Source organism: Fragaria vesca, linkage group LG5 (assembly GCF_000184155.1).
Source record: "Fragaria vesca subsp. vesca linkage group LG5, FraVesHawaii_1.0, whole genome shotgun sequence".
Taxonomy (NCBI): domain Eukaryota; kingdom Viridiplantae; phylum Streptophyta; class Magnoliopsida; order Rosales; family Rosaceae; genus Fragaria; species Fragaria vesca.
Genome location: NC_020495.1, coordinates 4,355,419 through 4,379,139, shown reverse-complemented (window position 1 = coordinate 4,379,139; position 23,721 = coordinate 4,355,419). Strand labels below are relative to the sequence as shown.

Here is a 23,721-nt window from a genome sequence, read left to right as displayed (position 1 = left end):
GACAAAAAAATAAATAAGAAAGGAAACTGCCATTTTAGGATTCTCTGAGGCCTATAGAGTTTTAGGATTCACTGTCATGTCCGTTTGCCAAGAAAGGTAATGGGCTATAGAGTTTCTCTGAGGCCTTATTCCGCCTAGAATTTTCTAGTATCTTCGTTAGTGGGCTACCAAAAATATCCTCCAATTTTTTTCCCATATTTTTCGTGGGCTAGAACTCACCAAGAGATTCAGTCGTATCTGATAGAAGGCCTCGAATCATGCCAAGTCAGGAGGCTTAGATATTTTTTTCCACAACCAGCCATGGAAAGGTGACATCACACTTATCTCCAGCCAAGAGCCTAGTACATGGTTCTGATTAGCTCCCACTCTTTGCTGCAATAATTGTGACGTGGATGGAGAGTGTAAAACTTATTTGATTTGGGAAAATTTCGAGTTTCTGTTTTTGGTTAAGGTACGCACAATTCGCAAGTTGAGAGTCACTTCTGTCGCAATCGTTTCAAGCTACACCAACCAAAAAAATCTTAGCCTCTGCAGAACCCAACAGATAAAAATCTAAGCCTCACAAACATTACGAGCACATCAAGAAAATAACTCCTAGCTTGCGATAAGATATGGGTGCATGCTTAGGTGTCATAACCTATGGAGTGCATAAGATAAGGCTGTGGATTCAATTTTCCCCATTTTATGTGGCCCTGGAGCTGTAATGTCACCCCGAGTATGATCGAATGGCGGATATGTGCTCAGAAAATGGTAGATGAGGTTGAGGCCATTGGATGGGAGTTTTGGATTGTAGAATTGAGGTTTTTACTATATAAAGAAACAAGCAGGAAATACTGGCAAGTCCTCCTAAACTTACTTAGCTGAAGAAGAAGAAGAAGAAGAAGAAGAAGAGAGCTAAGGTTAGAGAGGAAAAAAATGGCTTCCTCTATGATGTCCTCAGCAACAGTTGCCTCAGTTAACCGTGCCCCGGTTCAGGCTAGCATGGTTGCACCCTTCAACGGGCTCAAGTCGGCCTCCGCCTTCCCTGTGACTCGCAAGGCCAACGATATTACCACTCTTGCCAGCAACGGTGGAAGAGTCCAGTGCATGCAGGTAGATATAGCTAGCTCAAAACCCTAATTAGTAACTTGCAGTTTGATTAATCAGGTTATAGTTAACTGAACTTTGGATTTGATGAGTGCAGGTGTGGCCACCAGTTGGTTTGAAGAAGTTTGAGACCCTCTCTTACCTTCCTCCTCTATCAGTCGAGTCATTGGCCAAGGAAGTAGAGTACCTTCTCCGCAACAAATGGGTTCCCTGCTTGGAATTTGAGTTGGAGGTAACTCAAATATGACATATAAACTCTTAAAATGATTATAATGTCAAGTGTGACCCCATGATCCAGTTTTCATCTAACTTCTATTTATAACTAGTGACAAAGATATTCAAAGTATTTTAACAGTGTTAAGAGTCTTTGGAAACAAGAGGAGAGAGACTGATCTTGTTTCGAAAGAACTAGATCTTACATGCGTACTGATATATCGACTTTGTTAAGAAAACTTTACGATCATTGTTTTTTAGTTTTCTGTTATGAATTTTGTTGATTGAGGTTACTATAGAATTTATGTGGTGACTTAAACTCGTCGTGTTGGTGGATGTGATGTAGCACGGTTTCGTCTACCGTGAGCACGGCAATTCCCCCGGGTACTATGACGGACGTTACTGGACAATGTGGAAGCTCCCCATGTTCGGATGCACCGACGCTTCCCAGGTTATTGCTGAGCTCGAAGAGGCCAAGAAGACTTACCCCGAGGCCTTCATCAGGATCATCGGATTCGACAACATTCGCCAAGTACAGTGCGTTAGTTTCATTGCCTACAAGCCAGCAAGCTACTAAGTTCTAAGCCCCCATATTCATGATACTAAACCTACCATATATGGCTTTCGGCTTGCAATCTGTGTAATAACGTTTTTTAGAGTCTGCTGTGTATCATTCGTTTTGTAGCAATTCCCATTTTTTCTGTTTCCTTTATGTAATCGTCTGTTTACTCTTCTGATTTCCTTCTGAGAGCAGAAGTCCTGGAGTGAATTTGTTGTTCATGAACTTCCCCCATATATATGTTATAATAATTCTCATCAGATATTTATTGTATCAAAATTTTCATGCATAGAGCTACAAGACAAGTAGAACACATATGTATTTGCAGGCAGGGGTTTGCAGACAAGTCCTTTCAATTTCAAAATTAGTGGCCTGAATTTTCAGTCTGTTCATAACTTAGTTCATATGCAAACACCAGATGATGCTACATAGCTCCAATTTTTTCATAGCCACAAACTAGTTTTTCCTTCTCTGAAAAAACGTACAACTTATACAAAAGCAGAATTTCTGATCTGATAACCTTTCAAAACTATCAATTGTCAGCCTCATCGGTTTGAAACTGGAATCTCCTTGCTGGTGGTCCTTAATCCCCAAATATCATCGTCCCAAACCACATGATCACTAAACAATCCATAGTGTGCTTCACCCATGAACTCCACATCCCACAATGGCGACCAAATTGATCCCCATGACATTTGCTCATCCAACCAATAAACTGACCCATGACTACACAAGTACTTCTCCTCCTCCTCCTCCACCGCCGCCACCGCAACCTGAGCCGCCACCATTTGATCTTTTCCACCATCAAGACTCACATTTTCCGCCTTGATCGCCGCCTCTTCTTTCACCTTGGCAGCGGCTCTGGTCTTGGGCTTCTTACTTGGCATTGACATTGTTGCACCTTTAAGCTTTGGAGCTTCCAAGGTAACACCACCATCACTATGATCCACACGTCTTTGCCTCTTCATTGATGCCATTGCTGGTTATTATAGAAGAAGCTAGGTGAGCTGGGAGACGGCAAGAAGTGAGGTAGATATTGATGATGGTCACCTTTTATACAAGCATATATAGGGCTGGACGGTTGTTTTAGGATTTGGACTAGTTGTTTGATTAGAATTGAGAGCCAGTAGTGGTTGATATTATTTTGGAGAGTGTTCACGTGCCTTTGCCTTGTCGGTTTCGAAGAGTAAAAAGCCCTAACTACCAAAAGAGCAAGTAGAGGCACTTGTTTATTGAAATTTCATGAGGACAATTGGGCAACTAGCTGAAACAATGTCGACCAGAATCAGTTTGGTAGTTAAATTCAATGTATTTTCAATGAATAAAAACGGATTTTCATAACAACGTCGGCTCACCTAAGTAACCGTTTAAGAGATTGTTTAAGAGATTGTGAGAGACAAATGAATCTGATGGTTGAAAGTAAATATATAGTTTTAAGTTGTTATAATTTTGTTTTTATATTCAATACATATGGTTAAGATACATTTGTTTTTTAGTCTATTAAAATTGTTTCTCATATGAGAAAACATATTCATAACCAAATTATCATGTAAAATCAGACATTGATCATTCAATGTAGATATAAGTATACGATAACTTTTTAAAGCATCTCCAATAGCTTCTCTAAAATTTCTCTAAAATGGGGAAGTAAAAGCTAAAATCTCTAAAAAAATTATGCTCAAAATCCAACAGCTTCCCTATTTTAGAGATTTCAACATTTAATACAACAATAAAGTATACTATATCATTATTAATTATAACAAAAAAATATTATATATTTCATCGTAACAATAAAATACCCAATAAAATATTATATTGTTGTCTTGAATTCATTAGAGCACGTGAAGAATTTAATTTTGGGGAAAGAAGGCTTTGCTACAAATTTGGGGAATAAAAGTTTCTCTTTCTTCTCCATCCCCATTTTTGGGAATGTGATGGGGAAACTGTTGGACCTAAAAACAGCTCTATATTCTCCAAAATTGAAAAGTTCAAGAAAATAAGGAACCTGTTGGAGATGCTCTTATAACACACGCAGATGCAATGAACTCTTCTGAAGACATTAAGACATATCCTTTAAGGACATCCGATAAAATTAGAACGAAACAAGAATGTCTTCATAAGTATTTATTTGTTTCATACAATTACATTAGTAGACTTTATTTCACTTTAATTAGTATTTTCTTTCTACACGAAAAATTCAAAAAGAAAGAGAAAAGATTGTTCAGATTTTAAAACTGTAAAGCAAAGCTACACGAACAAACTCTTTTGTAAAAAGAATAGTGACTTTCGAGACATAAAATAAATTTGCAATGACAATGAATAAAAAATTAACATTGGTAGTCATAATATTCATCTGTTGACGATAAATAAGTGCTACGATATATATTCATATAAATTATATTAAGTGTATCATTTCTTTTTTTTCTTTTTTTTTTCGGAGAAGGACACATCGTTCTGTTCACAACAATTACGAATAGACATGTTTGAGGAAAATATGGGAGTCTAGATAACTATGTTATCAGGAGTGGGAGTTGAGCAATTTGATCCTCTGGATCTGTAAGGAGATAACAGTTGGGTTTTCCAAGATTTTCCTCTGCATTATATTTTAATTTTTGGTCAGGAAAGACCTCTTCAATTTGTTCAGCCATATGGATTCACCAACACGTTGTCATTTGACAGTTCCCAAATATTGTTTACGATAGATCACAGCCTCTGGGGAATAAAGAGGTTCCTATGATAATGTTTTATATATATTTTCGGCTGTGACAACAACCCAGAAAGCTATCTCCATGAGTTGTTGCCGGCAACTAGAAAAGCCAAGACTCAAGAGGGAACAAATTAGCTCTCCAACTTGTTGGAAAATGACAGCTTTTGAGTGGTGGCTGCTGGCCGACCTAGGCTTTGCCCTTTGGGCTTCATATTCGGCCTAATCTTTCTTGCCAAGTTGGGTCTTAAATCTTAATACTTTGAATCGATCTCCTACTGGTTCTGGTGGTGTTTATTGTTTGCAAAAAAATCTCCAAATTCGGCCCCTATATGCAGTGGCGTAGCCACACGAGAGTGAGAGGGGGTTCAAATGACCCTTCTCACTTTTCTATACTTTCAATTGTTGGTTGATATAATTACTACATCTATACTTTTATTACAATATTAGTATAAAGTTTGACTTTCATACTAATCATGTTACATATTACTTCCATACAATCTAAAAAAATGTCACAATATAAGCAATCGTCGTGAATATTATATATATTTTATTCAAACTGTTAAGGGTTTAGGCGATACTAACTCCTACAATACAAAAAGAATGAACAATTATGTGCCCAAAGTAAAATGGAGAAAAATAAAGAAGATTGAAAAGTTTATTTTTGTTTAGTATAATTCTTATTAAATTATGACCCTCCTAGTTTAGTTTTCTGGCTACGCCACTGCCTATATGGGTTTCCTATGTGTTACAAGACGTGACAACATAAATGACATCTTTTGCTCGTGAAAGTTTTCGACCAGAATCTAGTCTACCAAAATCGCAAACGTTTTGTTATTGTGATAAGATGTTGGTGGTGTTCTCTGTATGTTTATCCTCTAACGCTTAGTAATCTATGCAAAGTTTATTTATTTACTAAATTCAGATGTAATTGAAGGAAAAGAGGGGAGATTTTGTGAAACTATGCTTGGCAAACGAGTTTTTGTCATTGTTGTAGGTTAGAAGAGTGGTGTTCATATGGTCACATAATGATAAAGGAAATCATGATCAATCACCGTTATATATAAATCTAAGGGTGAAAAACAAAACAATTTAACTTTAAAATAATATTTTCCACTCTTAGATTTACATTCAACGGTAGATTGATCATGATTTATTTGGTCACTAGGTGACCATATGAACACTATTGTATCTATCCTATGACGGAGCCAAAGATTATAAATGGAGGGAGTGTCAATATATGCTATTAACCTAAGCTTTTGAACCAACTTTTATTTTTTTATTAAATGCATAATACTGTTCTACAATGTCGAACTCACGACATTTTACTTAAAATGAGATATTTATGTCACTAGACCAAATGATACTTGACATTTTTTAACAACTTATAAAGTAGAAATATATCAAAAATACATATACAAGCTAAAATATGTTGGTGCCATGACCCCTTTTGATCTTCAAGTAGCTCCGCCACTGCCTTCACTTTCATTACATCTGTGAATTGCCTCGCGAATTAGCAAATTTGCTATAACAAGTATCAAACATTTCTCTAATTATCATATTTTTGTTTGATTTTCTAAAACTGAGTAACAAAAACATGCAACAAGTTACATTGGACCACGAATATGTATAAAAACCAACCCTGCCAGACTCATGAGTCTATGAATCTGGATAGAATTTGGGTGTGTCGACACAGAACTTGATCTTTTTTCAAACAACTCTACTGCTAACATATCATCAGCAGGGATCTGAGATATTTGTGATGTCGATCTAGAACATTCCTAGATATTTTAGGAATATAGCTCAACCCTATCAGCACAGGACAGCCTTCCACCGCCCACCGTCCGCCGCCCACTTTGAGTAAGATATGGGCTTCGATTCATTTTATTATAGTATTTGAATATATGGAGAGCCTCAGCCTCTCTCTGGTTTTTGGCAGTTAGACGCACACGTACCCTGACAATCTCTTACGTGATTTGCCTTTCGTTTTCTATAACACTGCACAGACTGCAGTGAGTTGTTATTATTATCGGTGATGGAAGAGCCATGTGCAGCAGTAGCCACCCAGTTTATCTAGGTCATAACGACCTTATGGAGAGGGACTGCCCCAAACCGAAACGAAGTGGTTGGTCTTGGTACCGGGGAAGAGAGACCTTTGAGGGAAGGGCAGGCCAGCTGAGAAGTAACTGGCCAGTCAAATACTTCTGCGCAAAGGCATTAGTTTAAGCTAGCCGCAATAAGGCAACCAATCAAGGGCTTCATATATACAGGCTTTCAGAATATTGCATGTATTGCAGGCGGTTCGACCCAGGATCTCCTTAGATAGCTTATTAACTGCATAACCCTAGCTTCTAAACTAATATAGATACTCGCTCAAGAAATAAAAGAAAAAAGATTTACTGAGGACCCTTCGGCCGATTTGTTGAGGGTGAAATCTTTGGGGAAGACAACATAATAAGATCAATCCTTACTACTTGAAAGTACGTATGAGGTGGTAAGTAACTAAGTATCCCTCATAGAAAGGAAAATGCAGAAATATAAAGAATGAATGGAAAGACTAAACCGGAATATGTATGAAACTTTTGAGAACTACATTGTGACTATAATGATTGTGATAAAAAGAGGTCACAACAATTACATATAAGACTCAAGATGGAGAATGATGTACATGTCTTTGCGACAAAATTGCTACAAACCAAACATGTGGTTTAAAATCCCCAATTTAGATTATGACAATTTTTTGAGTCTCTATAACATAATTGAAGTAATAATGTAAAAGAGGTTATCGTTTTTGATAGTGATAAACTCCGTACAAACATGAGACTATAGTGTGATGCACAGAGCTTATTCGAAAATTCTTTTTCAAACAAAATGCGAAAAAGAGAGAGGATACGTAATTTCAACGACACAAGCACTAAAGTTTGTGTGTAATGATGAGATTAGTTTGACAATGCATCTGCAACCCATACCAAATATTAAAGTTGGATCCTCCCTAGTAAGTTGTTAGTAGTCACTTGACTACTTGTCTTATTGGATACCACTGCATCTACTTTTTCCTACATCTTAAACAGACACCCGAAATTGCCAAACACAACACGGTGAGAAATTCTTCATCAAATTTGACAGAATCATTTGGCGACATTTCAACATCTCCCTTACCTCATTTTGGCTTCATCAAGACAACTAAGCTTTCACAGAAAAGGGTTCCACTACTCGATCATAGATGCTCAACATTAGGAATAAAGGGGTGTAGAGAAAAGCAGATCATACAGGATGAATGATCCTTTCCTTTCACAAAGCATCTATGATGTAAGATTGATTCCAACGATTCAAACGGACTGTCCACAACTCAAAGCCAAAATCAACAATATAGCTCTTGAGAGTTGAGACCAGATCATGGCCGAAAAGCTGGAAGCTTATCACGGCACTAGTTGGCGTGAATCGTAAGCAAACATGGGGGTAGCATCATTTGAACATGTTGAAACAGATCCAGAAAACAGAAGAGCAAAGTTGAAAGACAAATGTAAATATATGGAATATATACATTGTGAATGACTGTTTACATCGACTCAACAGCAACGTCAATTTGTACAGATTTCCTTCTTAAGCTGCTCATCAAAACCAAAACACCTAAATGGAAACAAATTGAAAATTTTCCAAGCATAGACTAGTTCTGTACAAGAGGTACAAGAGGGTGGTGGTACATAAACTTTTTCCGAACCAATTCCCCCTCTCTTCTAGACATGACCTCTCAAATTATTTGCCTACAAACTCATTTACTTACACGACGCATCACATTTACAGTAATCCCTCGACACATATCTACACAAACGGCAGAAGGATCAACTTCATTCCCCCACTGAGAATTTCCAATATTCTTCTCAATTTTTCTTTTCTGATCGATTTTAGCACACACTCTAAACCTTAATCTTATCCTATGTACCTCTCAAGCCAGGGAAGGAATGCGGCAATTTCGGCTATCCCTGTCCAGGCAATCAAAGCCCTCGACCCTCACTGTCGGCTTGCTCCCAAAAATGGCACGAACAAAGCCTCCTCCACTCCTTGTAGAAGATGATGGAGACGATGACGACACCGGTGAAAGTGGCGACACTGGGGTCAGTGTCTCACTCCCAAATCTATCATCCCGAATCAATGGGTTAGCTACTCTACCCGGCGGCGACCCGTTGAAAAATGGGTGCGGCGAGCCTATTTCTGTAAACGAAAACGGTTCAACCCCCTGCAAACAAAACCAATTCGAATCAGCATAACCACATATACAAATAAAAACAGATTTCTCACCCGAAATTTGAATAAAAGGGAGCAAACCTTTGTTAAGATACTGTCCAAAGCATCAGAGGCAGCCTTTGAATCACAGAGCTCTCCTTGATGGCTGGAATTTACAATTCAATTTTTAAAAAATTTTCAAAAACAAAAATTCGCCATAATTTGAAAACATATGGAAAAACATGGATTTGGGATTTGGGATTTGGAATTACCCGAGATGCCAACGGAGAGATCTGACGGGATCGTGAAAGGTGGCGTTTCGGAGTCCGAAACGGCGCGGTTGGGGGCAAACGACGGAGTCTCGGGCCGTCCTCATCTCTTCGCAAACCGAAAGAGCGCTGCTTGTCTCCTGTATCACGCAGTGGTTCATCTTCCCAAAAAAAAAAAAAAAAAAAAAAACTGAAGAAACAAAACCATTTTGAGCTATAAATTAGATCTGGTAGATCAACGTGAAGAAAATTCAGAACTGAAATTGATGTGTGGTGGGATCTGGAATACTATAGGGAATAAAAAACGCACAAGAGAATTAATTGAGGGGAGTAGTACCTGAAGTTTGAGTGGGAGCTGGTGGTGAGGTTGGAACGAGAAGGAAGGCAAAACTGAGTGAAGGGAAAGAAGGGAGAGCATGGAGCCGATTTATAGGGAGGCGGCCGTGAGGGTCACAACCAAAAACAGAAAGAAATATAAAATAAAAAGGCCCAGAGACCGACAGTTCCTCTCAATTGGGTTTATTTATTTATTTATTGTTATTATTATTATTATTATTATTTAGTTTGAAGCGATTTTTTTAGGTTGTAATCCAATAGAATCTTAGCTGATGGTTTTGTCTAACGAGCTCTATTTTCTTTCCTAGTGAAAGAAAGGAAATTATCTACATAACTTAGATTACAAGCTGTTTGAAAATCTTTTTAGGTTATTAACATATTCACATCCGTGTTATTAAACTTTATAAATCTCTCATATTTTTTGTGTGATTTGTGAAAGATTTGTTAAATTTTTTTCGCTCCCATTACTATCGATAAAGATTCATATGATTCGGAATCTGTTACAATCCTAAATTTAACATAATCACACAAGTTATCAAGAGCAGCTGGAGCACTCCAAACAATTCATAATTCCTTGTTTGGGCCTTTGGCCCCCATTTATCCCAAAAAAGAAAAAGAAAAAAGATTCATATAATTCAGTTATAATTCATGTCTCATATGTTATGAAGAAAATGGTTTCTACGCTCTTATTACTATCGACAAAGATTATGTATTATGAACAGAGATGATAAGAAATTGATTTATGTCACATTTCTTAAATTGTGTAAGAGAATCTATAAACATGTGTGATATCTTTTCAATTTGAAGATTTTTGACACCTAGTTGCCTAGTTGATGTAATGGAAAACATTTCTCTTCATCAAAAATATTAACGAACAGACGGCAAGTAGAAAGTGACTTTCAAGTTTTAAACATCAGTTTTTGTTTTTGAGGAAACTGCACATCCCTTGTTTGTATCAGCAAGTAAACTTGTCTGAGTTCAGCATGTTCTATGAAACTGCATGAACATTGTAGGTACATCCGTACATACATGATGATACATCACCAGTGTAGTTGAAAGTTGATATAAGACATTTTTCTCATGTGTAGTACTTCATGCCCCCTTGATTCTATTTAGTATTAGGAGAAACCACTTTGTTTTTCCACTTTTGCGAGCAATTTCTATATTCCGGTGTTGTAATCTTACATAATTTCACTTCCCATTTCCTGCTGTTGTGGCCTTGGACATTACCATCAGGCAAGATATTCATCAATCTCGTAAGAGAATGGACATATCCATAAACATCCCGGAAAGGTTTGTGAGATCAATTCCAATGGTCAGAGAAGCATTCAGGATCCCAAAACCACAGACAAGGAAGTCCACAAACGAAATGAAACCAGAAAATGAACACTGCTTGCAGATGAAAGTTGAAAACATAGTACCACAGTTCAGAAAAGCAAGCGAATGCAATAAAACGGAGCAGAACAAGACTAGAACACAAATGGTATATTTACATTCCAAATGACTGTTTACATCGACTCAACAGCAACTACATTTGTACAGATTCACTTCATTAGCCGCTCATTGGAAGCCCAAAAGACCTAAATGGTAACAGAAAGAAAACTTTCCCACCAGACTCTTACTATTTACAATACAAGAGGGTGGTGCACAGACTCTTCTCAAACCAGATTCCACTCCCTCATAAACCTCACCTAAAAATGGACCTAAGACCCCCTCTGTTTATTTGGTCAACATCTGATTTACTTACATGACACATCTCATTTACACAAATCTCTCAAACATATTTACAAAAGGCAGAAGGATCTCCTTCATTCTCGATTGAGAATTTCAAAATTACCTCTCTCACTATCCAAGTTCTGTAACTGTCTATAGCAAACTTTAGCTTAATCTCAATTTATGTACCTTCTTCATTGTTTATCGCCTGAATTTAGCTCTATGCCAGGGTAGGGATTCTACAGTTTCTCCGATCCCTATCAAGGCAATCAAACCCCTCAACCCTCACTGCTGGCTTGCTTCCAAAATTGGCCCGAACACAACCTACTTTCCTTGCAGTTGATGATGGAGACAATGACAGACCTGAAGGGGGAGGGGTAGGTGACAGTGGTGATGATGAGATGACCTTCTCATCCCCAAATCTAGCATCCTGAATTAGTGGGTTAGCTACTCTGCTCGGTGGTGACCCGCTATAAAATGGGTGCGCCGACGCTATTTCTGTACAGTAAAATTGTTCAACACCATAAGAACCCTGCACAAAAATACAACACAAACACTCATATCAGGGTACAATAGAAGCTATAACACACACAACGAAACCAAATACAAAGCACATCTCATATCCACACCAACTTCTGTATGCCTGGAAATCCTAATCGAGTGTCTTGGCAAGGGAAGAACAACAAACGGGTTTGTGTAGTTCCTATAAACAAGGCATCGTCCCTAGAACAGATCTATAGATTATTGATCTAATTGCGGATCTGAAATGATGAAATGAAGTTCCGAATGTCCTCAAACTGCCTATTTAACTATCTTGCTGAACAATCAAACTAGGATTTGAGCATGGTAACTTGATTTAACTAACTATTTCGACAGAATTGATTTCAATTCCAAATCTGAAACTCTAACAACCGAAAAAGGAATTAAAGGGCGTACCTTGGTAAGGAGATTTTCCAAAAGATCTGACCCTGCTCTCCCATCACTCAGCTCAGCTTGGTGGCTGAAATTCAAAATCAACATCCAATCAACACAACTCTCATTCATTCAAAACTCTAAGCCGAAAACAAAAACAAAAAATCAAAATCGTGAATAACTTACCCTAGAAGCCATCGACAAGATCTGACGGGCTCGTGAAGGACAGCGTTCCTCAAACGGCGAGGCTTGGGACAAACGACGGCGTCTCTCAAATTCCTCATCTCTTCGCACGCGTTGTTCTGCTGAATCGCACAGTGATTCATCTTTGAAAACGTCAACGCACAAGACCTGGTCAACACCACCACAAATCCATAATTTAAATCTCAATCCGCAGAAAAATCAATTCCAACTGAATCGATCTGATCCAACAAAGAAAAAAATCAAACAGATCTGACCAAACTACGCCGCAGATCTGAAAGAATAACCGGCAACGCGTTTTCAATACAATTCTGAGAACAATTGAAAAAAAAAGTAAAAGTAAAAGGAAAGAGGATGGTTACCTTGAAGCTAAGAGTGATGAGTTAAGGTGGTTCAGGTGTGAGTCTGGAGAGAAAGAAATCTAGACTAGCATGAAGGAGAGGATAATACTCATAAGAGAGTGTGGAGAGAAAATTGAGAAGAGGGGTTGAAGCGAAATTAGGGGAGGAAAGGAAATGAAAGGAAGGAAGGTTAAAAGAGGAAGGGCTCTACAGGATTTATAGAGCCGGGGAAGGAGGAGAAAGAAAGAGAGGGAGAACAAAGAATCATAAAAGAAAGAAGAAAGAGAGGGTTGGGTATTGGGTTACACAGGGGTACAGGCTAAGCACAGCTAGAGAGAGAGAGAGAGAGAGAGAGAGAGAGAGATGGGGAAGGTGAGAGGTGTGGAGCGTGCCAGGAAGAGAGCCAAGACCGACAGAGGAGGCTGTGTCGTTTTTTTAGTTTTAATATTTTTTAGTGGGAGTTTAAAATTTGGAAATGCCGACGTGGAATTAAGTAATGGGTTTCACGCAGGCGGTGCCTCCCGCGAGAAGTGTCATTGATATTGGCACCGAAACTAACTAGCGATTCCCCCCGCTCTTTTGACTTTACCCCCTTGCTCCCACGTGTCACGTGCCTACAGCATCTTCCTCAGTATGCTTATTTTCTATTTTATTTATTTGTTTTTATGAAGATGTCAAGTGGTATTACTTATGTTTATGAAAATTAGCTCTCTTACATGAGCAAGTGTAATCATTTTCTTTATAGTGGAAACTTGGTTAGACTTGCAAGTTAGATGAAAATGATCTCGATACATAAAAAGAGATTCAGCGTTCGAGCATTTGTTAATGAAATTATCGTATAAAAAGATGTTTCAAATTTCGGTTCAAAACAATAACACATTTTTCTTATTTAAAAAAATCTAAATTCGAGTCAAGTTTGATATTTATGCTGAAATAAGTATGTGTACGATCATATAATTAATTTTTTTTTTCAACTAGTGCTTTCAAGTTTTAAGTTTTGATAGTTAATGATCAAAACGTGGTACATAACAAAGAATCAGACGAATCATAGTTTATATACACATATTTTTCCTTTTTTTTTTCTAACTTCCCACCTCACTTCCTGCAGACCAATTTCTGCAATTTGATTGGTGTAAAGAGAAATATCTATTTTGAAAGGAAAATATCTTGATTTAACTGTTCTAATCAAAGGTTAGGTATATTGAATTTTATGTATAATTTAGTATTTTACAACAAATATCTTTTATACACCCCTTTTAATTATTGCAAGATATTAAAGTAAAAGATATTTCTTGGGGCAAGCCCACAGTTCAGTTGCGCTATTTGTGGGCGGTAAAACAACACCATTTTGAAACCCTTCCCGCCATAAATATCCGTGGTATACAACAAAGTACCTCAGCCACGTTTAAAAGAAAGGTTAAAAGTAAAAAGCTGACAGTCAAGCTTATAGCAGAATAGAACCTACAACCTAGCTACATAGATATTTTACGAGGACAATTTCAAACAAACCATGTGCTTCGATTTTATATTTTTCACCCACAGTAACTACTTACAGGTATTTCAGTTTCACCTTGGGTAGATGGTATTAGTCGCAGCGAGGGTAGGTATGTCATTACTCATTTTAAAACATTATCAACAAGCTTAGACATCGATCTAATTGTCCTCCATAGGATCTAACATCAGTAGAAGTAACTAAACCGCGTAGAGCATAAAAATCGTGGGAAGATGTTATGTTTATGATGTAGACGGAATCAGATGCCGAAAGGGAGGAGAGGAAGAAGAGCTGTAAACGGCTGTCGCAGCGTGTTCGGATTGCGAAGGAAATGACACATTTAGCCACGTTTCTTGTGTGGTGAAAATCGGCATTAGGTTTGATGCCTGGGATGTTATGCCCCAGTCATGTGGAGGTGACGGAGCAATTGACAACTACCAAATAAAATGGGATTTTGGACCCCCACCGCTATCAATTTCCTAAGATTTAGATGGTGATGCATTCCCATCTCAGGGACCAGAATCCTCCCCACCACTCTGATTCATTGAGCTGTAATATTGACTCTGAAAATTCAATCATGTTTTGAATATGACGTTCTATTAAGTTTCAATCGTTAAATCTAGGGCACATTATGTTGTTTTTCGGTTGAAAAATTCGAAACATCACATGTTCTAAATAAGTTTAGCAACAAGGTTTTGTCCAAGGCCTTAAAGCATCCTAACCTTCAACAATATCTGATGCAGTTACTAACTTCTACCAGAAATTACCTCTGATATCATGTACCTGAAATCTTCACCTACAACCTTCTTGATAGAGCAAGTTAGCTGAGGCTGATATTTGACATAAAAGTACAGGCAAAACACCAGACATTGGTGGGTACCAAAGCAAAGGGTTTTGAAACTTTCTCACATGCTTTGTCTTGATGATTCCATCTCACGACTTCAGTCAGTATGGCCATCATTTTTGGGATTGGCCTATCTCTGCCCTTGTTTTCAAGGGCAATAGATCCAAGTTATTATTAGACAAAATGGCAGCAAATCCCGTGCCTCGTGCCTTTTCTTTACTATGATTAAGCAAACATGGGCGTGACGATCCCACTATGACTTAAACTATAGAGCACTACTCAACAATAAATCAATAATACCACAGCTCACTAAAACTGAATTCGAATCGAGTTCAAGGGTTATCTTAGACATGGAAAGCAACGAAGACTCCGAACAATTTCATCAACCAAGATATCATAAATCTATGATCCTAAAATGATTCCTAGTTAGGGATGCATATAAGTTGTACGTTTCATAGTTGAAAGTCCTACGTATAGATCACATACATCATGCACAGTCTTCAAATGTGAGAGGCTTTAGGACAAGAAACTAAAATCAGTAGCAAAAGAATTGACCTAGGATTGACAATATTCCATGAGCCAAATTCAAAGGCTGGGGAGTGGGAAGTTAAAATTTGAAGAATTGACAGGATTACTTTCGATATTTATATATGACACAGCCAGAAGTTAGTCTATAATACTGAACTGGTAAACAAATATTATAGCAGAGAAGAAAAAAATGAACAGCCTTAAATGTGTTACCATGTACTACTCCGCCTACAAGTTTGGCCAACTGGATTAGGCAGATGGTGATTCAGCAGCAGCAGCTGCGGCTGCTCTCTTCTTGGCAAAGTATTCGTCAGCACGGGCAATGTTCTTAGCAACTGATGGCTTTACCCACTTCTTCCTGCCAGGCAAAACGGTGAGACTACAGCCAGCAGCCTCAAGCTTCTCCTTTGCCGCTGCAGAAAAAGCCCGAGCCTTAAAACTCAGCTTTACTTTGAGTTCCCCATCACCAAGAATCTTGAAAAAGAGAGAAGTCAAGTGAATTTAAATAAGTATACAATTCAGTGACTTGAATTGCAATTAACCATGCTTTTATTGAATTTGCAGATAATTGGTTAAGAGGTGCGCAATGATAACTGAGGAACCCATAGAAAGTACGTGCAATCCCATATGCATCAAAAATTACTGGGCCAAATCAGAAATCAGAATTGCTTAGTTTTTTTATACTATGATATAGTTTTTTTTCCCGTTAAAGTTTCGCCACATCTTTTAGTCATATCAAGTAGGCCATATAGAAGCTGAATTAGGTTCCAGGATTAGAAAGCATTTAATATGTTACCAAGAGCATCAAAGTATCAAAACCAGATCATATAAAAGTATCGGGACCTTTAAACAGGACCAAATATTCTAGGAATCAGCTGAACATAAAACACGCATATTGATCCACTGATTGGTATCAAACATATCAGAACTGTTAATTGATAAGAAGGGAGATATGTATTACCAACCACTACAGATTAAGTTGCATTATCTGTTACCAATGCTTATACACAGACTTTATAATCTTCCATATCTATCCTTTACCTCAGGGTATACAGAAAAGAAAAATCAAACTAAACCTTATACCTGCTTACAACTGCGGATTCAGCCGCATTTTGATCAAAATAGCATAAATAAACACGACCACCATGTGTAAGCTTATGCATTAATATCACTCATCCCAAACTTATATCCTTAAAGTAAAATTCCACTCTTCTATAGTAGCATATCACACTTGACAGCCTATTACTAACCGCTAAGACAACAATGCTTAGTCTAGAACTTCAAATGTAAAACAATTTCACCACTAAATGCATAAATCAAACAAATCAAGCAAGCGCTACCTTCAAAGGGAGCTTCCTCTCTCTCCCCGACGGGTTGATCAACCCCTTGTCCTTCAAACTTTCCAACGAAACCTCTTCTCCGTCTTGAAACCCTGCATCTTCTATGTCTTTCAAGTTCACAGGCACATATTTCGGCAACCCCTTCCGCATACCTAGCAAAACCAAAACACACACAAGCCCGGTTACACATTCAAATTTCAAGCAATGCATAAACTCATTAAATCATTTCATCGAACACGTGGCGTGCATATTACCCCCAGCAATTCCCTTAAGCTTGGGAATCCGACGATAGAGCGGCATCTGTCCCCCTTCAAATCCGGGCCGGACGCCCGGTCCGGACCGGGACTTCTGGCCACGCATACCGAACCCGCAGCTGTTGCCTTGGCCAGCAGCAATACCTCTTCCCTTTCTCTTCCCCTTCTTTCTGGACCCGGGTTGCGGGCCCAAGTTGTCCAGCCTGAACCGGACGCTCCCAACCGGAGCCCCGGCTGCGGCCGCGGCCGCCTTGTTCACAACCACCAGCTGTCTCTTCGTCGTCGTTTTGAGCGAGGGGATTGAGCATGAGCTTGGCCTCAAGCTGCTCACATTTCCCTGTCAAAAACAAAAAATGGAAACGCATTTTTGAGGTGATTGAGAAATATATATACAATTGGAGAAGCGGAGAAGAAGAAGAAGAAGAAGAAGAAGTGATGAAGACCTTGAATGGCGAAGAAGGGAAACGCAGGGCTGGGCTGCTTGAAGAAAGAAAGAGCGGGGACGCTGCCATGGATAACAGGAAGAGTGTAGCTTCTTAGCTTTGCTCACAGAGAGTTACACAAACAGATAGGATAAGCTGTGTGCCTCTTCTTCTTCTTTTTCTGTTGGATAAGCTCTCTGGGCCTATAGTAACAACTGGTGTTTAGGTTTTGGGCCTGGTGTGTGCTAACAACCATAATGAATGTGGGCTCATATATTTCGAAACCGGAAGAATTTATCAATCAAAATTAATTAACAGAACGCATCTAGGACAACCGTTGTTTACAACATCACATACAAATAGCAAGACTCTAGTATATGTGGAACGACACAGTTAGCTGTATAGTTTTCGCTATCTGAGCTATGACCCAAGTTATCAAGAGCATATCTCTAACCGAAATCGAACCCAATTGAACTAAGGTGAAGAAAATGGATTTTTTTATAAAATAAAAAAATTGAAAATCGAAGTCATCGGTTCGGTTAGAGGTTTTGTACAAAGCTCTCTGGGCATATACTAATAAAAGTTATAGTGTGACCGGCCTCTTTGATCATTTTGGGCCGGACTTGTTCCAGACTGAAACTCAATAGGCCTCATAGTGCCCAGAAGTAGTGGGCTTTTGACTTGCACACTTATGGCAATAAAACATCAAATTGGGTACACCTGAAGTTGGGAAAGTTTACATTCTTTAAACCAAGTAAGAATCTGAATAAACGTTTAAGCTTCAACGATCTGCACAAGTCTGCAGCAACTAGTACATGGATTCCCCTCCCTGCCTTTATTCGAATGTCTTTTTCCTACATTTTTGTGCCACCACTTGAATTTAAAATCTTCATAAAACCATACAGCAATGTTGATGGGCATGATAATTAATCTGAAACAGTTGCAGAGAGCTCCATCTGGGCTCCATGATCGAATTCGATAGCGCCGCAGAAAGAGATGTATGAATGTATGACTGTAAAGCATGACTGAAACGATGATTACTGGAATAATGTTAGAAGATGAAGGTCACTAGCTAAGCTGGAGCTAAAGTACAGGAGAAAAGAGAAGAAGATGGTTTCATATAAATTGGTGTTTGCTGGAGAATGGAGAGGACCACTTGAATAAATTTTTCCAGTATTTGGATGCACGGCTTATGCATGCTTGCATGGACGGACCTTATAAATTTGTTTTTAAAATCTTAATCATCAGTACTCCACCTCGAGGTCTATATGTAGAGTGGTCCATCAACCACCTGAATATTTATCCATATATTTTGATTATTCCAGATAGGAGATCACCCACCTTAGTTATCATGATTCGTTTGACTGAAAATAAGGTTATGATTTGTACTATGTTATGGTCTCTATTTACCGGGTGATCAAGTGAACACTATTGTCGTATGTCAAACTCTGTCGGTGATTTAAATTAGTTGTTCACTTGTTTGTAAATATTTGCTCAAGTTAGCTAAGTAAAGAAGCTTATATTTAGAGTAGATCGAATCTCAAATATACAAATAATGCCTAGGGCACTGCTTTATTTAAACAAATTAACATGTTATCCTAACAAGGGAAAATGTAGAACCAGCAACACAAAGCATGGATTGAAATCATTGAACAAAAGAAATAGCAATGTTAGGTGAACCACATTTTACTAAAACGACGCTTCCTTTTTTCGCCATTATGTCAGCTTATGATAAGCGTTACAGAATTGCAGTCAAGATTTCATCATAGATTGATATAACACACCATTTTTCATAAGGGGCCCCTTTCTTTTAATATAAATGATGGTGTCATATGCATTGCGCCATATATAGTGTCAAACAGCGACAAGCGTGGCCCGTAGATCACATTGTACCGATATTTTCCCAACTTAACCACCTTTAAGGTGTTGGGTTTTAATCACAAAACGTCTCGGTACAATTGGATAAGATCTATCCACTTATAAATTATATTTTATTTGTCACTTTTCTGATGTGGGATCTATTCCTCTCCAATACTTCCAACATGCCCCTCACGTGCAACCTGACTCAAGGTCTGCACGTGGAATGAATTGGGAAGGAAAGAACCAGGGGACACCTGGTGACAATCCAATCGGAACATTCCGATGGTGAGATGAAAAGCCGGAACCGGGCGAGAGAATAGAATCCTGAACCGAACAAGAGAATGAACCCAAATCGGGCTCGTGAGAATTGGAGAAGTAATTTGAGAGGGACTCGCTCTGATACCATGTCAAACAGCGACAAACGTGGCCCGTAGATCACATTATATTGATATTGTCCCAACTTTGTTGAGATATCAATCCCACATTAGGAAAATAGAACCTTGCTGTAGGTTTATAAGGGTTTGGGTTACTCCACCCATTGCCAATTGGTTTTGGATGTGAATCTCAAACTACTTTATCATGGTATCAGAGCGGGTTACCCACGTTTAAGTATGAAGCCTAATGGCCACACGAACTCCACGTCACCCCAAAATATTGTCCACGTGTTAGGCTTAAAAATTCGCCACACGTGCGGGGACATGTTGAAATATCAATCCCATATCAAGAATATGGAACCTTGCCTATGGGTTTAAAAGGGTTTGGGCCACTCCACCCATTACCAATTGGTTTTGGATGTGAACCTCATACTACTTTATCAATATAGAGTTTCACAAACGTCCGATTGACTAAGCCAAGGATAACAACTAGTAAGCTATATAATCCTCTCAAGTATTTGAGGTATGAATTCAAACATTTGATCCCTGTCTCTATCTCATTTCGGTATGGACAAAGATGTTTCATTAGAAAGAGAGGGCAGTTGATTAATATAGATTCAATTGCAAACTCGTACCAAACCGTCCATGTTGTAATTATCCAAAGTGTTACATTTTCTTCCATAATCATCATATATATGGTCCATGGTGGTATGGAGGGCTTGGGTGCTTTTGTCTAAAGTAACTTCGCATTGCATTATTACAACGTTTAAGACAATTACACATACGAATATGGGGTTGGATGGGACATTCGCATCTATAGTCTCGATCCATCCTTGATTAATTTGATTAATCTCGACGTTGTTTGAAAATGACTACGAACAAAAACCCAGGTACTAGTAAGGAATAAACAAGACATGGCTAGGTGGGGTTGAGGTTGAGCCCATCCCAAGTTAGATCATGAAAATATTGATAATCAGACATTGATAGTAACACTTCCATGATGCATGGCAGTCAAAGTGGTACAATGATGCCCAGGAGCCCTTAGTCTTTAGCTTAGTAGCCTTGTGCATTAAACTGTATGGACCATCCATTACATAACGTATATAATCTCATCATATATATCTATGTCGATCTATGTATGTATCATTCTCGATCTTGTGTGTGTGTGTATATATATATATATATATATATATCTTAACATTTATGATCATATATAGCTACTGATCATTCACAACAGTAGTAAGTTGTATGCATGTCTTCACTGATTGCCCTGATCAACCTCCACAGCTTATAAATACCATCTTTCACTCTTTTGGTTCTGGCTTGCCTTTAAGTTTATACATGCCTGGGTAGAGCTGAGCTAAGCTAGCACAGGACAAGCACAAAGACAAATACTACCTAGCTAGCTATATGTGATCCCCAATTCCCCATGCATATATCTCCTTCGCCGGTGAAGATCATTAATCTTCGTTGTATACATATGAACTTTGAAAATGCGGATATTATGAGCAAACAAGCAATTAACAATCTCCAGTAGTAAGTTAACTGGTGTTTTATGGTATTATGAACTCTGAAGTCTGGAGTACGTAGTTGAATTAGTTTCTTCTGTGAAATATGCAACAAATAATGAAATATAACCCTGAAGCCATATAATCTTCCTCCCTCTCTGATACTATTATCAACGAAACCAAATGACACTTCCACATACCTAAAGCCATTTTTAAAGTCACGAGAGCCAGTACTGTCGTCCTTTGTTCCTTTTGAATTTATATATTGAATGGTGAGTGAGAGAGAGAGAGAGGGAGAGGGAGATGAGTCCAAACTCCAAAGGGTTTGGCAGAGAAAACTGATAGAGAACTTTCAAAGCTCTTTATCTTCCACCATCACTCAACTAGCTTCTTCATTGCAGTACTCTCCAACTCAAAGTCCCTTGAATTATTTTCTCTCTTAAAAGCTATAGCTTTACTACTCACTTCCAAGTTCCAACCCCATCCCACATCTCATCTGAGAGAGAGAGAGAGAGACTCAGACAGATAGAGAAGAGAGAGAGAGAGATACAGATAGCTAGCTTCGGGTCTGGGCTTTTGCCTCATATAATTTCATTTCTGTCTCTCTCTGTCGGTATCATGTAAGTCATCATCGTCTTTAATTAAAGTCCTATTAACACCCCTTTCAAACTCACTTCCTCTCTGCTAGTTCATCCAACTCCATCTTTAACCCACACAATAGTCTAGTACATCGTTAATGTTAAAGTGGGATTTGTTATTTTGGTGTTTTAATTTGCAGGAATCCATTAGACCTGAACAACTTGCCTGATGATCATAATCGAGATAGAGATAGAGACAGAGAAAATGGTAAACAAATCATCGACGGCGACGCCTCCTCCTCCTCAGGTACCGTTTTACACGAATTCTAGACCAAAGGGCCGCCGTTCAAGAGTGAACCTTTGTTTCTTAAATTTCTTTTCATAGTTTCTTTTAGTTTTCTCAACTCCAGAGTTGTTCTTTGATCCAAGTTACAGCCTTGAAATCATGAAGATCATAGGACAATGGAGATTTTGGGCTCCTAAATCAACGTTTTCCTTAGAACAGCTATCTGTTAACACTTTAACAGTATATGAGATTTGTGTAATTAATTAAGTACTTAAATTCTAGCTAGCTAGGGTTGAGAGGTAAAGCTAGGATTTGTCTGATCAAAGAGGCTTTGAATTGATTGATTGATTGGCTAGGCTGGTTTTGCAGGCCATAGAAAAAAGAAAAGCGGCGGAAAAGATGGAAAAGACGAGAGTGGGAAGGTCTACGAGTGTAGGTTTTGTTCCCTCAAGTTCTGCAAATCTCAAGCTCTTGGGGGACACATGAACCGCCACCGCCAAGGCAAGTCTTACTTCGATTTGACTTCACCAGCCTCTCCCTCTCCTTTTCTTTTTCCTTTGTGCTCTATTATTCAAAAGCTTGAAAGTTGGTAATTTTTATCTCAGTTTTTATATATATTTTGAGGAAAAGATTGAGGGATAGTACTGCCAGGTCGATGATCATCGGATCGATTTGGCCATGAAGCCTTTAGCGTGGTCATGTCAAATGTAGAAAACAAAAGTTGGGTCTGTTATCAAAAGTCTTTGCGGAAGATTTCTGATGTGATTTGATTTGATTTGTGTTGTTGGGGGGTCTCTGTTTACAGAGAGGGAGACAGAGACACTAAACCGTGCTCGTCAGCTCGTCTTCAACAACGATAACCTAGCCGCTCCTGGCCCTCCTCATTTAGGGTAATGCAAAATAAGCAAATAATGCATGTGAATTTTGACACAAAATTTCTGATATGTTTCCGGTGATAATTAGTTGGTAATTAAATTTTTTGGTTTAATTTTGATTACTTAGGTGCTGCCATCCGATGACACCTCCAGGAGGGTACCCCCACCCAATTGCAGGATCAGCTCCCGGTGACCCAACAGCATTGCCTCTGAGATTCCCTGCAAGAATGTTTTCTGGTTCTCCTTCCACACAACTCATACCTCCGCCACCAGCAGCCGCCCCAGGTCCACCACAGCCGCCGCAGCCCTACTTATACCCCTCTCCTTCACGCCCCATGTCCTCCTACCCTTCTTCACACTATCAACACCACAATGACTACTACGTCGGGCATGTCCTCGGCGGTAACAACACTAGTGCTTCCCAGTACGGCCATCATCTGAACTATGGCGCCGCGGCGGGTGCACAAGATCATCATCAGTCCACCAACAACAGCGGGTATAATAACTATACTTGTATTGGTGCTCCGGTCACGCATAGCGGAGGGTTTGGGCAAGGAAGTAGCAGCCTGAGTTCGGAAATGACTGGATCCGCAGGAGGAGGCGGGGTCGGTGGTGGAGCCAGGGATGCGTCGATGAACTACTCAGGAACACAGCCCCCTGCTCCTCCTTCCATCAACCGGTTTCAACATGGCTTCTAAATTAATTAAGGGCCGGGCTCCCTAATTAATTATTTAAATATATTTTTTTTCTCTAATGGAGTTATAGAGTAATTAGTAAGTCTGAAGTAGTAGTAGTATTATTA

At 38.8% G+C, this 23,721-nt stretch overlaps 5 protein-coding genes across 5 annotated transcripts; 2 read left to right on the top strand and 3 right to left on the bottom strand.

Moving 5' to 3' along the window:
- The first annotated feature begins 816 nt into the window (after window positions 1-816).
- LOC101290860 (ribulose bisphosphate carboxylase small chain 1, chloroplastic-like) lies at window positions 817-2,121 on the top strand. The gene is made up of 3 exons (XM_004299027.1): window positions 817-1,092; window positions 1,184-1,318; window positions 1,646-2,121. The coding sequence occupies exons 1-3, from the start codon at window positions 916-918 to the stop codon at window positions 1,874-1,876; spliced, it is 543 nt and encodes a 180-aa protein (XP_004299075.1). The 5' UTR covers window positions 817-915; the 3' UTR covers window positions 1,877-2,121.
- A 5,951-nt stretch (window positions 2,122-8,072) lies between these two features.
- On the bottom strand, window positions 8,073-9,477 carry LOC101315339. Its single transcript, XM_004299026.1, has 4 exons — window positions 9,393-9,477; window positions 9,059-9,216; window positions 8,889-8,952; window positions 8,073-8,799 (listed from the first exon to the last, which is right to left on the bottom strand). The coding sequence occupies exons 1-4, from the start codon at window positions 9,471-9,473 to the stop codon at window positions 8,509-8,511; spliced, it is 594 nt and encodes a 197-aa protein (XP_004299074.1). The 5' UTR covers window positions 9,474-9,477; the 3' UTR covers window positions 8,073-8,508.
- Window positions 9,478-10,857: 1,380 nt separating this feature from the next.
- LOC101315048 lies at window positions 10,858-12,928 on the bottom strand. Its single transcript, XM_004299025.1, has 4 exons — window positions 12,580-12,928; window positions 12,203-12,367; window positions 12,041-12,104; window positions 10,858-11,636 (listed from the first exon to the last, which is right to left on the bottom strand). Exons 2-4 carry the CDS (start codon window positions 12,340-12,342, stop codon window positions 11,325-11,327), a joined length of 516 nt encoding a protein of 171 aa, XP_004299073.1. The 5' UTR covers window positions 12,343-12,367; window positions 12,580-12,928; the 3' UTR covers window positions 10,858-11,324.
- Window positions 12,929-15,400: 2,472 nt separating this feature from the next.
- LOC101314752 (50S ribosomal protein L15, chloroplastic-like) lies at window positions 15,401-17,591 on the bottom strand. Its single transcript, XM_004299024.1, has 4 exons — window positions 17,460-17,591; window positions 17,017-17,353; window positions 16,763-16,914; window positions 15,401-15,896 (listed from the first exon to the last, which is right to left on the bottom strand). Exons 1-4 carry the CDS (start codon window positions 17,526-17,528, stop codon window positions 15,672-15,674), a joined length of 783 nt encoding a protein of 260 aa, XP_004299072.1. The 5' UTR covers window positions 17,529-17,591; the 3' UTR covers window positions 15,401-15,671.
- A 1,930-nt stretch (window positions 17,592-19,521) lies between these two features.
- LOC101295138 (zinc finger protein JAGGED-like) lies at window positions 19,522-23,617 on the top strand. Its single transcript, XM_004300931.1, has 5 exons — window positions 19,522-19,583; window positions 21,959-22,065; window positions 22,414-22,545; window positions 22,850-22,934; window positions 23,047-23,617. Exons 1-5 carry the CDS (start codon window positions 19,522-19,524, stop codon window positions 23,615-23,617), a joined length of 957 nt encoding a protein of 318 aa, XP_004300979.1.
- The last annotated feature ends 104 nt before the right edge of the window (window positions 23,618-23,721 follow it).

Bases quoted from the DNA above. Each gene is read 5' to 3' on its own strand.
- LOC101290860 (XM_004299027.1), top strand. From the start codon at position 916: ATGGCTTCCTCTATGATGTCCTCAGCAACAGTTGCCTCAGTTAACCGT. The intron at 1,093-1,183 runs GTAGATATAGCT...TGATGAGTGCAG, and splicing joins GAAGAGTCCAGTGCATGCAG to GTGTGGCCACCAGTTGGTTT. The intron at 1,319-1,645 runs GTAACTCAAATA...GATGTGATGTAG, and splicing joins GCTTGGAATTTGAGTTGGAG to CACGGTTTCGTCTACCGTGA.
- LOC101315339 (XM_004299026.1), bottom strand. From the start codon at position 9,473: ATGCTCTCCCTTCTTTCCCTTCACTCAGTTTTGCCTTCCTTCTCGTTC. The intron at 9,217-9,392 runs GTACTACTCCCC...TTTTTTGGGAAG, and splicing joins AGCTCCCACTCAAACTTCAG to ATGAACCACTGCGTGATACA. The intron at 8,800-8,888 runs GTTTGCTCCCTT...TTTTGTTTGCAG, and splicing joins TGGACAGTATCTTAACAAAG to GGGGTTGAACCGTTTTCGTT.
- LOC101315048 (XM_004299025.1), bottom strand. From the start codon at position 12,342: ATGAATCACTGTGCGATTCAGCAGAACAACGCGTGCGAAGAGATGAGG. The intron at 12,105-12,202 runs GTAAGTTATTCA...TTTGAATTTCAG, and splicing joins TCTTGTCGATGGCTTCTAGG to CCACCAAGCTGAGCTGAGTG. The intron at 11,637-12,040 runs GTACGCCCTTTA...ATTTTTGTGCAG, and splicing joins TGGAAAATCTCCTTACCAAG to GGTTCTTATGGTGTTGAACA.
- LOC101314752 (XM_004299024.1), bottom strand. From the start codon at position 17,528: ATGGCAGCGTCCCCGCTCTTTCTTTCTTCAAGCAGCCCAGCCCTGCGT. The intron at 16,915-17,016 runs GTAATATGCACG...TGGTTTTGCTAG, and splicing joins GCTTAAGGGAATTGCTGGGG to GTATGCGGAAGGGGTTGCCG. The intron at 15,897-16,762 runs GTAGCGCTTGCT...CTCTTTTTCAAG, and splicing joins AGAGGAAGCTCCCTTTGAAG to ATTCTTGGTGATGGGGAACT.
- LOC101295138 (XM_004300931.1), top strand. From the start codon at position 19,522: ATGAATTGGGAAGGAAAGAACCAGGGGACACCTGGTGACAATCCAATC. The intron at 22,066-22,413 runs GTACCGTTTTAC...CTGGTTTTGCAG, and splicing joins CGACGCCTCCTCCTCCTCAG to GCCATAGAAAAAAGAAAAGC. The intron at 22,935-23,046 runs GTAATGCAAAAT...TTGATTACTTAG, and splicing joins CCTGGCCCTCCTCATTTAGG to GTGCTGCCATCCGATGACAC.